At 44.2% G+C, this 15,476-nt stretch overlaps 1 protein-coding gene across 2 annotated transcripts in view; it reads left to right on the top strand.

Annotated features, from left to right (window-relative positions):
- Positions 1-15,476, top strand: part of ago2 (argonaute RISC catalytic component 2) — a 33,229-nt gene that overhangs the window by 9,887 nt on the left and 7,866 nt on the right. The window contains exons 7-19 of one of the 2 annotated variants that reach the window (XM_063185799.1): positions 166-253; positions 1,641-1,788; positions 2,209-2,328; positions 4,717-4,839; positions 4,933-5,078; positions 5,721-5,905; positions 6,040-6,199; positions 6,802-6,892; positions 7,146-7,340; positions 8,425-8,559; positions 9,612-9,713; positions 12,493-12,692; positions 13,922-14,032. In XM_063185799.1, the coding sequence (XP_063041869.1) occupies positions 166-253; positions 1,641-1,788; positions 2,209-2,328; positions 4,717-4,839; positions 4,933-5,078; positions 5,721-5,905; positions 6,040-6,199; positions 6,802-6,892; positions 7,146-7,340; positions 8,425-8,559; positions 9,612-9,713; positions 12,493-12,692; positions 13,922-14,030 (1,802 nt within the window). In that variant the 3' untranslated portion in view covers positions 14,031-14,032. The remainder of the gene's footprint in view (positions 1-165; positions 254-1,640; positions 1,789-2,208; positions 2,329-4,716; positions 4,840-4,932; positions 5,079-5,720; positions 5,906-6,039; positions 6,200-6,801; positions 6,893-7,145; positions 7,341-8,424; positions 8,560-9,611; positions 9,714-12,492; positions 12,693-13,921; positions 14,033-15,476) is intronic. The other variant, XM_063185800.1, reaches the window with a different exon arrangement.

Consider the following 15,476-nt stretch of genomic DNA (forward strand, 5'->3'; position numbering starts at 1 on the left):
GTATTTGCATGCTGGGGCAGCCATGGCCTAATGGTTAAGGAGGTGGGCTTTGGATCAGAGGCTTGCTGGGTCGAATCCCACCGTACCTCTCCCTACCCCACTCAATGTCTGACGTGCCCTTAATCAAGGGACTGTAACCAATGATTTTGTTGCTGTTGTTCTTAGGCCTTAAGGTGGAGATCACTCACTGTGGCCAGATGAAGAGGAAGTACAGGGTGTGCAACGTCACCAGAAGACCCGCTAGCCATCAGACGTAAGATGACACTCCTTCTCTCATTTCATTTCTTTCTGTCGTTCTTAACTCTCAACAGAAGGTCATAATGCCTTTACTGGCTCTAGAAAAAAATCTGTTTTTAAGACCATCCACCTGATAATCAACGGTTGCAAGAGCAGTGACATTACTACTTTGCTAGCGGTTGCTGGTGCTAAATCATTCAGAAGGGCAATGGGTAGCCTAACCAGAACCAGAGAAAGTAGAAGACTCAATGTGATTAGTTCCCATTGTAGCAAATAATCTTGCAATTCCGCCTAGTCGCAAGCCTGTTGGTGAACGCAGGAAAGTGGAAATTGAATGGAATGGAAAATGTCCATAGGACATAATGCTAAAATATATTCTACTGCAACTTCTAGTCACAGACATCATAAATAAAACATTATTGTGAAGAACTATGGCTGGTATTATGTAAGAGGCTGTATTGTCAATTTTTTGGGTGTTTAGTTTTTCCAGCAGGGATGGAAGATTTCAAACTGTACTTGCTAGCATTCTGCTAATGTATATGGATTTGATCTCATAAATACAGCTTGCTGACCCAGTATATAATAATACGCGCAAAAGTGGTGCAAAACAATTCTACAAAATACTCTGCGAGGAAAAAAAATATTGTTGTTTGCAGCTCCTTTGAAACCCATTCTTTTTTCACTTGTCTGTGGGGGTACTGCAGCTAGTTGGCAGTAACAAGCAACTTCCACCTGTGAACCTTCTCCATCTAAAGTTTCTCTGCCGGAACTGGCACACAGGAAATGCTGAGAGAGCACGCCAAGCTCTGTAATAGGCAGGGTAATAATGTGGATAGAAAGGTGTAATGCTGTAATCGTCTCTCACACTGATATGCTGTTAGAAACACTTACCTGCTCTGTCCTGCCCTGCGGTGTTGACACAACCTGATAAGTTGTTTAACACGGCCACCATGTTTGTTCACTGCAGGCAGCAATTAATAATTAGTTTGACTGTCATGCCCCATCACAGTGGTTCCCAAACTTTTTTCTGCTGGGACTCCGTTTTGCACCCAAGAATATTTTCTCGAACCCCATCTCCCATTTTCCAAATGCAAAAACATTTTACCCATTACATAATACAAAAGCATATTTTTTTGCTAAAGGTGAATATTGTTACTATGAATATTGTTGAATACAAAGGTGAATATTGTACTAAAAATGTATGTAAAAGTTGTTTGCAAACAGTCCCTTCTGTCTGCGACCCCTTCCAGTTTGGGAACCACTGCCCTGTCCTTCCTAAGAGAATGAGGACTACAGGCTCTTCCGTTAGATTTACCTCTTAACTTCACCTGGTTTACTCCTGAACCAGCTTCTTGGTATACCCCTCTGGTGCTGACTCTTGTGTGTTGTTGCCATGTGTCCAGTTTTCCCCTACAGCAGGAGAATGGCCAGACCATTGAATGCACTGTAGCGCAGTACTTCAAGGACAAGTACAAGCTGGTGCTGAGGTACCCTCATCTGCCCTGCCTGCAGGTGGGACAGGAGCAGAAGCACACCTACCTGCCCCTGGAGGTCAGTTTACCACCAACCCATTACAATACATTACAATACATGACAATGCATTACAATACATGACAATGCATTACAATACAATACAATGCATTACAATACATTACATTTAGTGCACCTACCTGCCCCTGGAGGTTAGTTTACTACCAACCATTACAATATATTACATTACATTACAATGCATTACATATAGCACACCTACCTGCCCCTGGAGGTCAGTTTATTGCATTACACAATGCATTACAAACAGTACAATATTAGTTGTGTAGTGAATGAACGATTAAACATGATTAAACTGGTGCCTTGATTGTTGTCTTACCGTTTTACACACAAACGCACACACACCTGTGCACAGCATCACTGGAAAACTCTGTATTTCACTTTTTTTTCTATGCATGTGACAAACTTATCTCCTCTCTCCAGGTGTGCAACATAGTGGCAGGCCAGAGGTGCATCAAGAAGCTGACGGACAATCAGACCTCCACTATGATTCGTGCCACTGCCCGCTCGGCGCCCGACCGCCAGGACGAGATCAGCAAACTGGTGAGTCACTACCACCACCGCTCTCCTCTCTCATCACCCATTGGCTACTTGTCAATTGTAGCTGCTAGGAACAGGCTTCACTCAGGGCTCATTCATTACGTTGAGGGTGCTGGCCCAAATGATGACCTCAAATATGACCAAGAAGAAGGGGGGCGCACCTGCATCAAGTGTCTCTAATTTGTACAGACACATTTTGGTGTTTGCCCTCTTCATTGTGCTACTTTTGAACTAATAATTTGAAATAAAAGACACTTGATGCTAGGTGTGCTCCTTTTTTTGTTACAACTGGCCTCTTGTCCCATGGCCACCTAGGAAAGGCCATTAAAGAGTCAAACCCTGCGTTATCTATTTATGATTTGAAATTGTTTTCTTTTTTGTCTTTATTCGATAAAGACGGTGAAGAGTAGACGGGTAATGAGAGAGAGAGGGAGCGAGAGGATAACTGGGGTAGGGCTGGGAAATGATCCAGGGCGAATTCGTAACCCGTACGTGAATGAAATTTCACTTGAATGAAATGTCTCTTGTCTTATGAATTATCCCAGCAGTGGCAGCGCAAAAGCTTTTTGCACATTTTGACGTTGTACTGTAAATAGACCACATACTTGGAATATACTCAGTCGTAAGTGTGTATCTTGCACACAAGCCCTGGACCTTTTTAAAAAAAAAGAAATGCATGTTTTTTTGCCTTTTGTTTGTGAAGTGGAGCCATAACAGGAAGTGAGTGGGAGAGAGAGGGGGACGGGATAGGGGTGGGAAAATGATCTTGGGCCGGATTTGAGCAGGGTCCCTAAGCGCACTTGGCCATTTGTGGTTACGAGCGCTCCAGGATAAACACTAGACAACCCGGCACAGCAGACAGCCTCCTCAAGGTCCACTGCCAATGAACCACCACACCACACCACACCACCCCCTAGAGGTCTAGAGGAAAGTTCTAGCTGCTCTTTCTAATTTCACCATCTCAAGCCCTTATGAGCTCCTGAAAAATGAGTCCTCTAGTCCTTAGCTTGATTAGCTCAATGTTACGCCAATTAGCATTTTCACTATGGAGTCAAACAAAGTTCCTTTTTTTTTTTTTTTGAAGTTTCAGGTAGGAAACGGTGGTGGGTATGTTGTAAGCCTTTGACTTCGATATTCGATATTCGAATATAAGTCGAATGTTAAGAAAATTCGAGACATTCGAACGAATATTAATTGGCCATTAATATTCGAATCTGACATGGGTATTGCTTTTTTGGGTATTTCATTGTTATTGATTAAAATTATTTCCTTGTAAACATCGCAATTCACAGTCTCAATTTATTTTTTCCATGGCTGGTTAATCACTACAGCTGTGTTGAGGAGAGTCGCGTGCGTGGCTCATCTCTCTGTGTTCCGTAGCAGGACACTTGCGGCAGGCAGTCTCCCCCAGAGTCCGCAATGCATTAACAAGCAGATGAGTGCAGCAGAGTTCCATTCAAGTGAATGGCTACAGTTAATAAACAAAGCATCATCACATTACTTTCTGGAGTTGTTGACGAGTTTCTGGAATTATGTGATTCAACCCACAAGTACCTGTGATTACGCCAAGAGTAAGATAATAACTTCTTGTTTTTTTGGATTTGGACCAAATTAGCTTCGTTGGTCTGGGTGTCAGATCAGGCAGACTCTAGGTGATGATTTTGTTAGCATGCTTTTAGCGCACTGCTAGTTTGTGTAATGTTCGTTTTTAGACGAGGCAGTCATCTTACCTGGACCTACAAGCACACTACCTAAATGTCCGTCATTAGTGATAGAAAATAAATATTTGTTGATATTGGTGCTGTGTGCTCAATTCTCATGATTCCCATATGATCCAATTCAAATTTTAACTTGGGCTACAAGTTTGACATGGCTGCTAGCTTTGCCATGTTTTAATCTGCATTCACACCTCTAAGTACCGTCTTCTTATAAGTGCTGAACGATTGCTAAACAATAATGGTTGAATGCATGTTGTTAATGGGCCATTAGGCTACATCTCTGGTTGGAATAGCCTTTTTTACTAGTCACTGACTGGGGGAAAGAACAACTTCAGCTTGACATCAGGTCTAACTGGGGCAATTTTAATGGTAAAAAATATGGATAAATATTCGAATATATTCGAATATCGTTTTTAATTTAGAAACGAACTTCGACTATGATTTTGGGGCACAAGTCAAAGCCCTAGTATGTTGTCTAATGTCTAATCTATGCCACTGGATGCTACTTGCGACTGCTTCAAATACATTGAATGGATTGTACCTGACATGTGAAAAAGCCATGGCACAGTGGTGTAGAAGAATGGAAATGTAATAGGTCTGATGACACCCTTTTCGACCAATCTCTTGAGTTTTTCTATGTTTAGCCCATTAACATGATTCACTCTTCCTCCAGATGAGAAGTGCCAACTTTAACACTGATCCTTACGTGCGCGAGTTTGGCGTGATGGTGAGAGACGAGATGACTGAGGTGATCGGACGCGTCCTACAGGCGCCATCGATCCTCTACGGGGGACGGGTAAGGAATTGAATAGCCACACCCAACTGATTTCAGAGAAAAATCTCTAACATCTGATGCTTTGTCCAGAATAATCTCACCTAATTGGTTTAGTTTTGCCCTCAGAATAAAGCAATAGCCACGCCGATCCAGGGTGTGTGGGACATGAGGAACAAGCAGTTCCACACGGGCATCGAGATCAAGGTGTGGGCCATCGCCTGCTTCGCCCCCCAGAGGCAGTGTACGGAACTGCTACTCAAGTAAGTGCACAGCTCGGGGGTGCCTTTTTTCCGAAACCGTAGTTGCTAACTGTGTTAAATACTTTGTTGGTTGTAATGCAATTTTCCATTGGCAACTAGACAAATTGCTAAATGAGAAACAAAATCCAAAGCGCAAACACAGGTCATGTACTGCTTCTGAAAAGTGTCTCAACCAATGTTTTATCTCTATTCCTCAAGCCCATGGTCACACACTGCTTCTGGAAAATGTGACATCAACAACTAATATATCCGTGATGTATTCTTCATGAACTTACATCCGACAAAGCTGACGGTTAAATGTCGATACATTGTCACTTGTCAGATCTGATCATTGGTTAAAAACAAAACCGACCAACAGGGGGCGATAAAGTAGTGTTTTCATAGTGACTGGCTGTGTAAATGTGTGCACTTATGATTTCCTTTCTGTTTTTTTGTTTGTTTGTTGTGATCTTTCTGAACTTTTTTATGGAGTGGTACGTTAAAACATCACAGGAATAGAAAGTAATTGCCCGTTCCTGCATGTGTGCTTTGTACTACTCAATAAAAGTAAATAAAAGAAATCACAATAAACGAACAGACAAAACGCAAGAATATGAAGTAATTGGTGTGTGTGTGTGTGTTTGTTTTCCCTCTTCCTTCCAGGGCGTTCACAGACCAGCTGCGAAAGATCTCCAGGGACGCGGGCATGCCCATCCAGGGCCAGCCGTGCTTCTGCAAGTACGCCCAGGGGGCGGACAGCGTGGAGCCCATGTTCAAGCACCTCAAGTACACTTATCAGGGCCTACAGCTGGTGGTCGTCATCCTCCCGGGCAAGACGCCAGTCTACGGTGAGCTTCTCTTGCACTCTGTTCCCCAGCAATGTTATTTTTTTCTTCTTTACTAAAAAATGTTTTTTTAAAAATGGCCAGTGTGTATGATGAATGAATATTTAATGTCAATGTAATGTAATGTCCACCTGTAGCGGAGGTGAAGCGTGTTGGGGACACGGTGCTGGGCATGGCCACCCAGTGTGTGCAGGTGAAGAACGTGCTGAAGACTACGCCGCAGACCCTCTCCAACCTCTGCCTCAAGATCAACGTCAAGCTGGGTGGAGTCAACAACATCCTGCTACCACAGGGCAGGTCAGTGGCCATTAAAGTCACGTTTCCACAGGAACATGGGGTGTATTTGGGTCAGAAAATAAAATCAGTGACGCCAAGCTTCCGTTTCTCTTACTTAAATGTACTGGTTATTTTCATAAACATGTGTACTGTTTACTTTTAATGTTCTGTTTATTTTCATGTTTACTGTTTACTTTAATGTTCTGTTAATTTTCCGTTTTCATGTGACTTTGCTAGTTCTGCACCCAATCTTTTTCTTTGTGATGCATGTATTTGAATCACTTCATTTTTTTCGGAGTTGCTCCAGTGGTCCACCTTCTTTACATTAACTACGTATGCCCAATTACCAGTCCAGACCCGTCTATCAGCCTGTCACCTTAAACATGGGCAGCCATGGTGTCATTAGGAAGTTGGATTGTACATCACAGGGTTGCAGGCTCGACTCCCGCCCTTACCCCTTCCTACACCTCCATCCATGGTTGAAGTGCCCTCAAGCAAGGCACCTAACCCCACGTTCCTCCAGGGAGTGTAACCAATAGCATGTAGCATTTGTAAGTTGTTTCGGATTTAAAAATAAGCAATGGTAATAAGCATTGTTGTCCATTGTGTGGTGATGTGTGCAGGCCCCTGGTGTTCCAGCAGCCTGTCATCTTCCTGGGGGCAGACGTTACCCACCCACCTGCGGGAGACGGCAAGAAGCCCTCCATCGCCGCGGTAAGGCAACCTCGCTGCACCCCAACACGGCCCTCACTACACAACTGGTTCCCAAACTTGGTTGCAGGTGGTTGGCAGTATGGATGCCTTGCCCACTCGAGACAATGAAAACTCTATCTCTATCTCTATCTCTATCTCTATCTCTCACTCTCACTCTCACTCTCACTCTCTCTCTCTCTCTCTCTCTCTCTCTCTCTCTCTCTCTCTCTCTCTCTCTCTCTCTCTCTCTCTCCCCCCCTCTCCCTCCTTCCAGGTGGTGGGTAGTATGGATGCCCACCCGAGTCGCTACTGTGCCACGGTGCGCGTGCAGCAGCACAGGCAGGACCTCATCCAGGACCTGGCCACCATGGTGCGCGAGCTGCTCATCCAGTTCTACAAGTCCACCCGCTTCAAGCCCACGCGCATCATCTACTACCGCGACGGCATCTCCGAGGGACAGTTCAACCAGGTCAGACACCAGCAGCAGAGATTCTTAAAGCATATAGAGATATGCCACTGTAATAGGTTGCTATGGGCACCTAACATGATCAGGTTCTGGTCTGCCTAAAGGGGCGTGTCATAATACTCCTAGCATTGAATAGAATAGTCCTTAGATCTGTCTAGGTCTGCCTAAAGGGGGATTTCCCCCCTCCCCCTTGCAATAATAGAACCCGGAAACAATGGGCCAATGGAACCTCTCTCTCTCTACTCTCTCTGCCAGCAGCCTGGCTAGCAGCTTCTAGGTGCTGGTAGACGCAGGAGTGTTCAACACACAAAAGAAGGAAGTTTATAAAAGAGGTCATGACACACGGAGGCGAAAGGTGTTGTTCTCTCTGAATAAAAAAAGCAAAAAGTCTAATTAGTTTGCAATAAGCTTCTTTCTTTTGAAGTATTGACCATCCCACAGCGTTTGACCAATGCAATTTTTTCTTGATATTACATTACATTACGTTGGGCAGACTCTTGTTGTTATTGTTACGGCAATATTATTGACTGTCTGGTGATTGGGTTTTATATGGTTTGTATTTACACAGTGTATTATTGTTGTTATTATTAGTAATACATTATTATACTAGTATTAGGCAAACAAGTTTTATTTACCATATTTTCCTTTTTATGCATATTTTCCAACACTGATCTGTATGAACATGAAAACCTGTTGGATTTAAGCATTGAATGTGTGATCTAAGAAGCCCAACACCCTATATCAGGTGTGCATAATTATTAGGCTCCTTTGATCATACCTTCGCTTGTTTCATAAATGTGCATGACCTGGAATACTTAAATCCAATAGGTTTTCATGTTCATACAGCTTGGTGTTGGAAAATATGCACAGATGATGATCTGGTCAGAAAACCTAATAATTCTGTACGCCCTATATTATGTGCATGTATTCTTATTTATTACCATTATTATAATCATCTTTTTTATTATTCATGTATGTGTGTTTCTTCTTGAAATTGGACCTTGAGTCCTCTGATGACTATGACGATGATGACTATGATGATTATGATGATGATGATAATTTTGACGATGATGATGATGATTGGCAGGTGTTGCAGCATGAGCTGCTGGCGATTCGAGAGGCCTGCATTAAGCTGGAGAAGGACTACCAGCCGGGCATCACCTTCGTAGTGGTACAGAAGAGGCACCACACCAGGCTATTCTGCATGGACCGCAACGAGAGGGTGAGTCACTGGGCTGGGTATGCTTTGTGAAGCACTTTGAATCGACCTTTCTGGAGCCGTAAAGTACCTAAAACCATAAACTCTACTACCGGTACTCTAATATGCAGCCTCTATTCATCTATTCAAAAGGGTGTCATTTTGGTATGAAAAGAACAGCTAAATACCTTTTTAAGTATTACTTTAAAAATACCCTGATTGGGGGCAGTGCTTAGCCGAAAGGGCAAGTGCAGCAAGAGGGTGAGTGAAAGGGCTGGAGGTCCTCTGTGCATGAGAGGGTTGGTGAGTGAGCTACGGGTCCTCCTTCGTAGTTGTACAGAAGAAGCACCACACGAGACTACTCTGCAGGGGCTGCAACGACCGGGTGCGTTGGACTCGTGGCCGCAAGGCTGTGCTAAGGGGGCCGTGGCAAATTGGAGACGAGATTGGCAAAATTGGTGCCGAACGTAACTGGTGCAGGCACCGGCATCGTTCTGGTCGGCCTGAAAACAGTGTAAGTGCATGGATGGGAGGGTGAATAGATCATGTGCATGGGAGGGTGAATAGATCATGTTCTCTCTGTGAGCATGACATGGTGAGTCAATGGGCTGTTGGCCCTCACGGTTGAGCTGCAATGAGAGGGAGTACTTACCTGCCCTCTGTGAAGCATATTGGGTGAGAATTGATTGATTGTGCTTCATTATTTCACTTAATGAAGAACAAATTCTGCCACTTAGCATGGCAGGGTTTTTTTTGTTGTGTGCTGTAGGAATTGAGGATCTTTTTATATTTGTGGGTATACTCCTGTATTTTTGCTTGTAGTGATGGTACTGGTAGTGGCACAATCGTCCTCATTCTTGAGGCAAGCCACCAAACCCAAAATTAGGGGGCTGCAAAGACAGTCTGTGGATGCTAATATTGTGGCTGTACTATTTTTACTGACAGGAATTGGTATTTTAACATTTCCATAATCTTTGGTCACATCATATTATGACTTCTTTTTGCTTTGTATTCTTCTCTGTAAATGCCTGCTTTGATTTAATTTGATTTAATTTAAATAACTTGATTTTGTTCAGGTTGGGAAGAGTGGCAACATCCCCGCTGGCACCACGGTGGACACCAAGATCACCCACCCCTCAGAGTTTGACTTCTACCTCTGCAGTCATGCTGGCATCCAGGTACTACTTATGACAAGTGTTGTTTTGCTGCCAATCCAGGTGGCTGCTTATGGCTAGTGGCATCCATGTATTACTTATGACTAGTGTTGGTGTTGCTGTTGGTGTTATTCACACACCTAAACTGGCAGGTGTATTGGAGATGACCCATTGATCAAGGATAAAAAACTGTGAAAAAACTCCAGCTGTAAAGCAACTTAATTCTCAGCGTTTTGATCTTAGGCACTCATGTGGTACATTTTCAGGCATCCAGGTACTCATCTACTCAGGTCTACAGGGATTAAAGTTTTCCGTCGCTATGACGGATTTCCGTCAACTGGATTTTCGTTTGGACGGATTTCCGTCTTTATAATTCATGTCAATTAATTTACAATTTTTACTTTCCAACTGAACTCAAATCGAGAGCACTCCTGGTCATGAGAAGGGAAGGAGAGGTGTGTTTGGTGTACGGATTTAGTTATACACGCGCCATCACCGGTGGTGTCATACAACAGATTATCTCAGTAGTTTTGAGCCATCCCCTTTTCATCCGTGTTCCAAAAAAAAAAAAAAGTACACGAGCGGTCAGCAATTCGGTTGCGGCGCAGCGCGAGAGATTAAAAAACAAATAGCCAACATTGTTGCTGATGGCAGAAAAGAAAATAAGTGCAATACTATGTTTAAAGTGCCATGAAATGACAATCATTAAATGAGTTGGACTGATATTCCAATATGGGCTAATAATGCATATGCATGGAATGCATAGCTTGAAGAAGGTAGGACACGTATGTTTCCATTATCATTGCACCTGCCGTGGCGGATAGTTAGAAAAAAAATGAATAGTTCACTTCGACTGCGCATGATGTCCTTTTCATGAAGGGGTTGCATTTTAAGCATTGTGACTTTTACTAACATTATTCATAGCTCTAATGGGACGGCTATCATTGGCAGCTAGCTAGGATATGCCAGCGTAATACCATGCCTTTCATCACTCAAAGTTTAGCGCGTTTGACTGGCTACGTGTAGAACTAGCTCTAGTTGGTCTTTCTGACAACGGATAATGTACAGTCTAATTTGTAATCATAGCATATTAACTTTGTTGTTGCCGATATAATATTTTAAGAAATAAGTTAAAAATGGGTTGCATTTTACAGGGGTCACGGAGGATATCCCTGGCAGAGCCAATATTTTATGCCACGTCTTGCTCTGGGAAACAGTGTTCTGATGGGTGGACTCATGGTCAATAAATGCCGTTTCGGTGTTTCTTTCACTTTCAAAGGCTTGTTGTAGGCTACTGTGTGATGCTATTTTTGCTAACTGGAGTAGTGTGCAGCAACAGTTGTGTGTGTGCTTGTTTTTGAGTGGCTAAACGTCTGTGCCCATCTTCTCGGACTATACGCTTCGTTTCAGTTCAGTTATTTGCGCACTGCGCACTCAGGACTGATGGGTGGGTGGTTTGTCCTTGATTCGAGTGGAAAGTTGCGCGACAAGCTTGGGAAAGTGTGTTACTTTTGTTAAACGATAGACGTATGTCTGTGACTGTGTCGTGTCCGCTTGTAGGAGAGAACACGAGTGCGTGTAGGAATCGGGGACGTTTTTTAAATCAATGGTAAGCGTGTGCCTGGCACCGCACATCGAGAAGCAAAAAAGTACCGGTAGCCATAGGTTTTCAAAACGGTAGAACACAAGAGGTAGACTACAGGACGAATAGTGAAAAACATACAAAATAACCAACAACTAGTTTTCTCCCTCTGATTGCTATGACCAGTGCATTATTTTTTTAAATGTCAGAAATACTGCAAGCAATGCGCACCAGTGCTTTCACCAGAACAGTGTTTGTCCATTCTGATGGGAAAGAAAAATATAGCCTACTACTAAAAAAAACCCATAATGGGATCACTGTATCAACGCATTGCAATTCCAAATCAATAATTCTATGATATCAGCTAGACCATTTTGAAGCAACACTCATTGTGAATCCATTCTGCATAATGTTGTGAACAATTCATAAATAATGGGTAGATATAAGAGGAAATAACCAAAACATGAACCAAATTGCAGTTCAATGTTTGCAGTCTGATATAGTATTAGTATCCATTATCCCTCCATTCTCGGCCATTTCTAGTCAATCTGGTGGCCTAGGCCTGCCCCTTTCCCTCTTTCCTTTTTCTTGTATTTAGAAATTGGCATCTGTAAACATAGCATTGTAGGCCTACATCTGATTGAGCACATCTGATCTAGTACCTACAGGTACATTCATACTGAGTGTGTATATAGGCCTACTGAGTGTATAATGAATATTCATTGTTAATGTGAAGTGTAAAGTTTTATGTTGGTTGAAGTTCTGATTTTGTGGCACTTTTTGGTTTTACTGGCGCCCTCAAGACATAGGCCTATTCTGCTCTAGGCGACTGCCCTGTCTGCCTATGCCTAGTGTTGGCTCTGGCACCGTTCCTTGCATAAAACCAGTGTATGTTTCGTTATGAGGGCAGAGCCTGGCTACATTGGTTTTCGTTGGGTTACGGAGTGATACTCGATCGGGTGCCTAACCGGTAAAAAAAGTTCAGTCAGATGACTTTTTTTTGCTTTAATCCCTGAGGTCTAGTGGTGGATGCATGATGCAGAGTGGTTTAACCCTTTCCCTACCGCTTGTTGTCAGACGACAACCACTTCTTATACACACTATACAACTCATCACACACACTCGCTCACCCCACAAACTTACACCCATGCTCTCTTTCTTTCTTTCTTTCTTTCTTTCTTTCTTTCTTTCTTTCTTTCTTTCCTTCTTTCTCCCCCTCAGGGTACCAGTCGGCCCTCCCACTACCATGTGCTGTGGGACGACAACCACTTCACATCTGACGAGCTACAGGTGCTGACCTACCAGCTGTGCCACACCTACGTGCGCTGCACGCGCTCCGTCTCCATCCCCGCGCCCGCCTACTACGCTCACCTGGTGGCCTTCCGCGCCCGATACCACCTGGTGGACAAGGAGCACGACAGGTGAGCGCACGCACGCACGCACGCACGCACGCACACACACACAAACACACACACACACACACACACACCACACACGCACGCACACACACCTACGTTCACTTGGTGGCCTTCCGCATCCGTTACCACCTGGTGGAGCACAACAGGTGAGTGACACTCCACTGGGCTAACACACACACAAGTTACATGAATTGACTTTGTGTTTTCAAAAACCTACTCCACTTCCACTCCGTCTCTTACCAGACATGAAAAGCCGCCACAGACCTGTACAGCTATAGCAACTTTAAGTCTCGGCCAGGCAAGCCACCAGCAACATTTGTATGTGGAAGATGCAAAGGACGTGTCCAGGGGCAGCTGTGGGCCTAGTGGTTTTGGTTAAGTCAGAGATTCTTTAAGTATATAGAGATATGCCAATGTAATAGGTTGCTATGGGCACATAACGTGACCAGGTTCCGGTCTGCCTAAAGGGGCGTGTCATAATACTCCTAGCATTGAATAGAACAGTCCTTAGGTCTGCCTAGGTCTGCCTAAAGGGGGATCCCCCCCCTCCCCCTTGCAATAATAGAACCCGGAAACAATGGGCCAATGGAACCTCTCTCTCTCTCTCTACTCTCTCTGGTTAGGGGGTTGCAGGTTAATTGAATCCCACTCACCCTCTTCACTCACCTGTTGGCTGAACTGTGCAATGTTGTAGATGGGTTTGCCAGGCCAGATTGAAGTCTTGAAGAGACTTACAGTCGCGATAGCCAGATAATGCTACTTGGGTTGCTTTGCCCACACCAAGTCAACAAAATGTTATTCATAGTCACACACACACACACACACACACACACACACACACACACACACACACACACACACACACACACACACACACTGCAGCCTGCTTAAACTGAAGTGGTGCTCTTTATTCCATTGTGGTAAATTAGATAATGGTGTTACATAGAGGCATCCTCTACCCTGCGCTTGACCCTCGATGCAGGCGGCAGCCATACACCCAACAAAAACCACGCACACACACACTTGACATGGTCATGTCAGAGAATCTGTATACAATTACGGCCATTCACTGAAGGTGTTGATCATGGGCCAAAGTAATGGACTCACACGCGCGCTTACACACCCCACACACACACACACACACACACACACACACACACACACACACACACACACACACACACACACACACACACTACACACACCATAACGTTGTCTCTTGTGTGTTGCAGTGCTGAGGGCAGCCACACGTCGGGCCAGAGTAACGGGCGGGACCAGCAGGCGCTGGCCAAGGCGGTGCAGATCCACCAGGACACGCTGAGAACCATGTACTTCGCCTAGAGGTAATACACACACACACACACACACACACACACACGCTGAGAACCATGTACTTCGCCTAGAGGTAATACACACACACACACACACACACACACACACACGCTGAGAACCATGTACTTCGCCTAGAGGTAATGCACACACACACACACACACACACACACACGCTGAGACGCATGTACTTCGCCTAGAGGTAATACACACACACCAGGGTGCCCGCGGGGTAGTAAAAAGTAGTAAAAGGTAGTAAATGAAAAAGTCCAAAATAATGACCAGTAAAAGGTAGTAAAAGGTAGTAAGCCACATCTCAACTGGTAGTAATTTTCCCTGACTCCCTACAACATGGTCTTATTTGTTTTCCAATTTGTTGGATTCCTTTATCCCATGATCTCAAATCTCGGCAAATTGATTTTTATGCAGCGGCAAGGACGGACGCTGGGTGAACTGATTTAGCTTTGTGCTAATACTACCGGTAGTTGTTAACTAGCAGCTGACTGACAGGCGTCAGACATCAGCAGCGCCACAGAAGCTGCCAGCTAGGCATTTTGTAGCCTACGTTCTGCAAGACGCGACTAAACTGGTTGGATGTGAAACAGTGAAAGGTCTGCTAAACATAATTTCATGAATTCCATGATGACTGTCTGTGTGAGATTAGCTGTTGTTCATACAATACCAATGAAGTTAGAAGCGGTGGAAATTGGTGCGTAACATGGTGCGTAATATTGGTGGTAAATGTAACAAATCGGTCGAGTAAAAGAATGCGAGGCTGAATGTTTTTTCACCGGTGCATCCAGCCAAACACAAAATGAATTGACAATGCTAAACGCCATTTTAATGGCCATTAGTCATTCTGCAGTAGTGCTAGTAGGTATTAGCCCATCAAAAAATAAAAAAAGTTTTTGGAACTTCAACTCCGCTGCTCTGGCTTTCTACCCCTTGCACCTTGCGCTGATAGGCAGCCCGACTTTTCAAAATAACATGTTCGACTACCCGAGTTCATAATGTGCTAACGACTAGCGAGGTGGTGCTCAACCAAATCAGGGAGTTTTGAAACGGACGAGAGGGTAACGAGGGAAACGAAATGCAAACAGCAGCGGCCACTGATAGAATTCACGCGGAAGGTTCAAGCGCAAAGAATGGGCCGTTTCAGTCACTGTCAAGAGTTGACACGCGAAGTCTCCCGGGAAATCGCAGATGTTTTTGATAGCTGTCGACAAGGCATCTGTCGACAAGGCATCCTTCATGCACCGAGACAGAGAGAGAGTGTGACGATAGAGAGACGCAGACGCTTCTGTTCGAAGCGCTTGCTAAGATGCCACAATCATCATTCGGAGCGATCCAGAATGGGGAAGGGCAAATCCAAGTTCACCTCGGTTTCCACCTAAACAAACAAAATCAACTTATCTATCGATCTAGCTACCATATGAGTGTTTTTTAATGTGAAATTGT

This window comes from Engraulis encrasicolus, chromosome 20 (assembly GCF_034702125.1).
Source record: "Engraulis encrasicolus isolate BLACKSEA-1 chromosome 20, IST_EnEncr_1.0, whole genome shotgun sequence".
Lineage (NCBI taxonomy): Eukaryota > Metazoa > Chordata > Actinopteri > Clupeiformes > Engraulidae > Engraulis > Engraulis encrasicolus.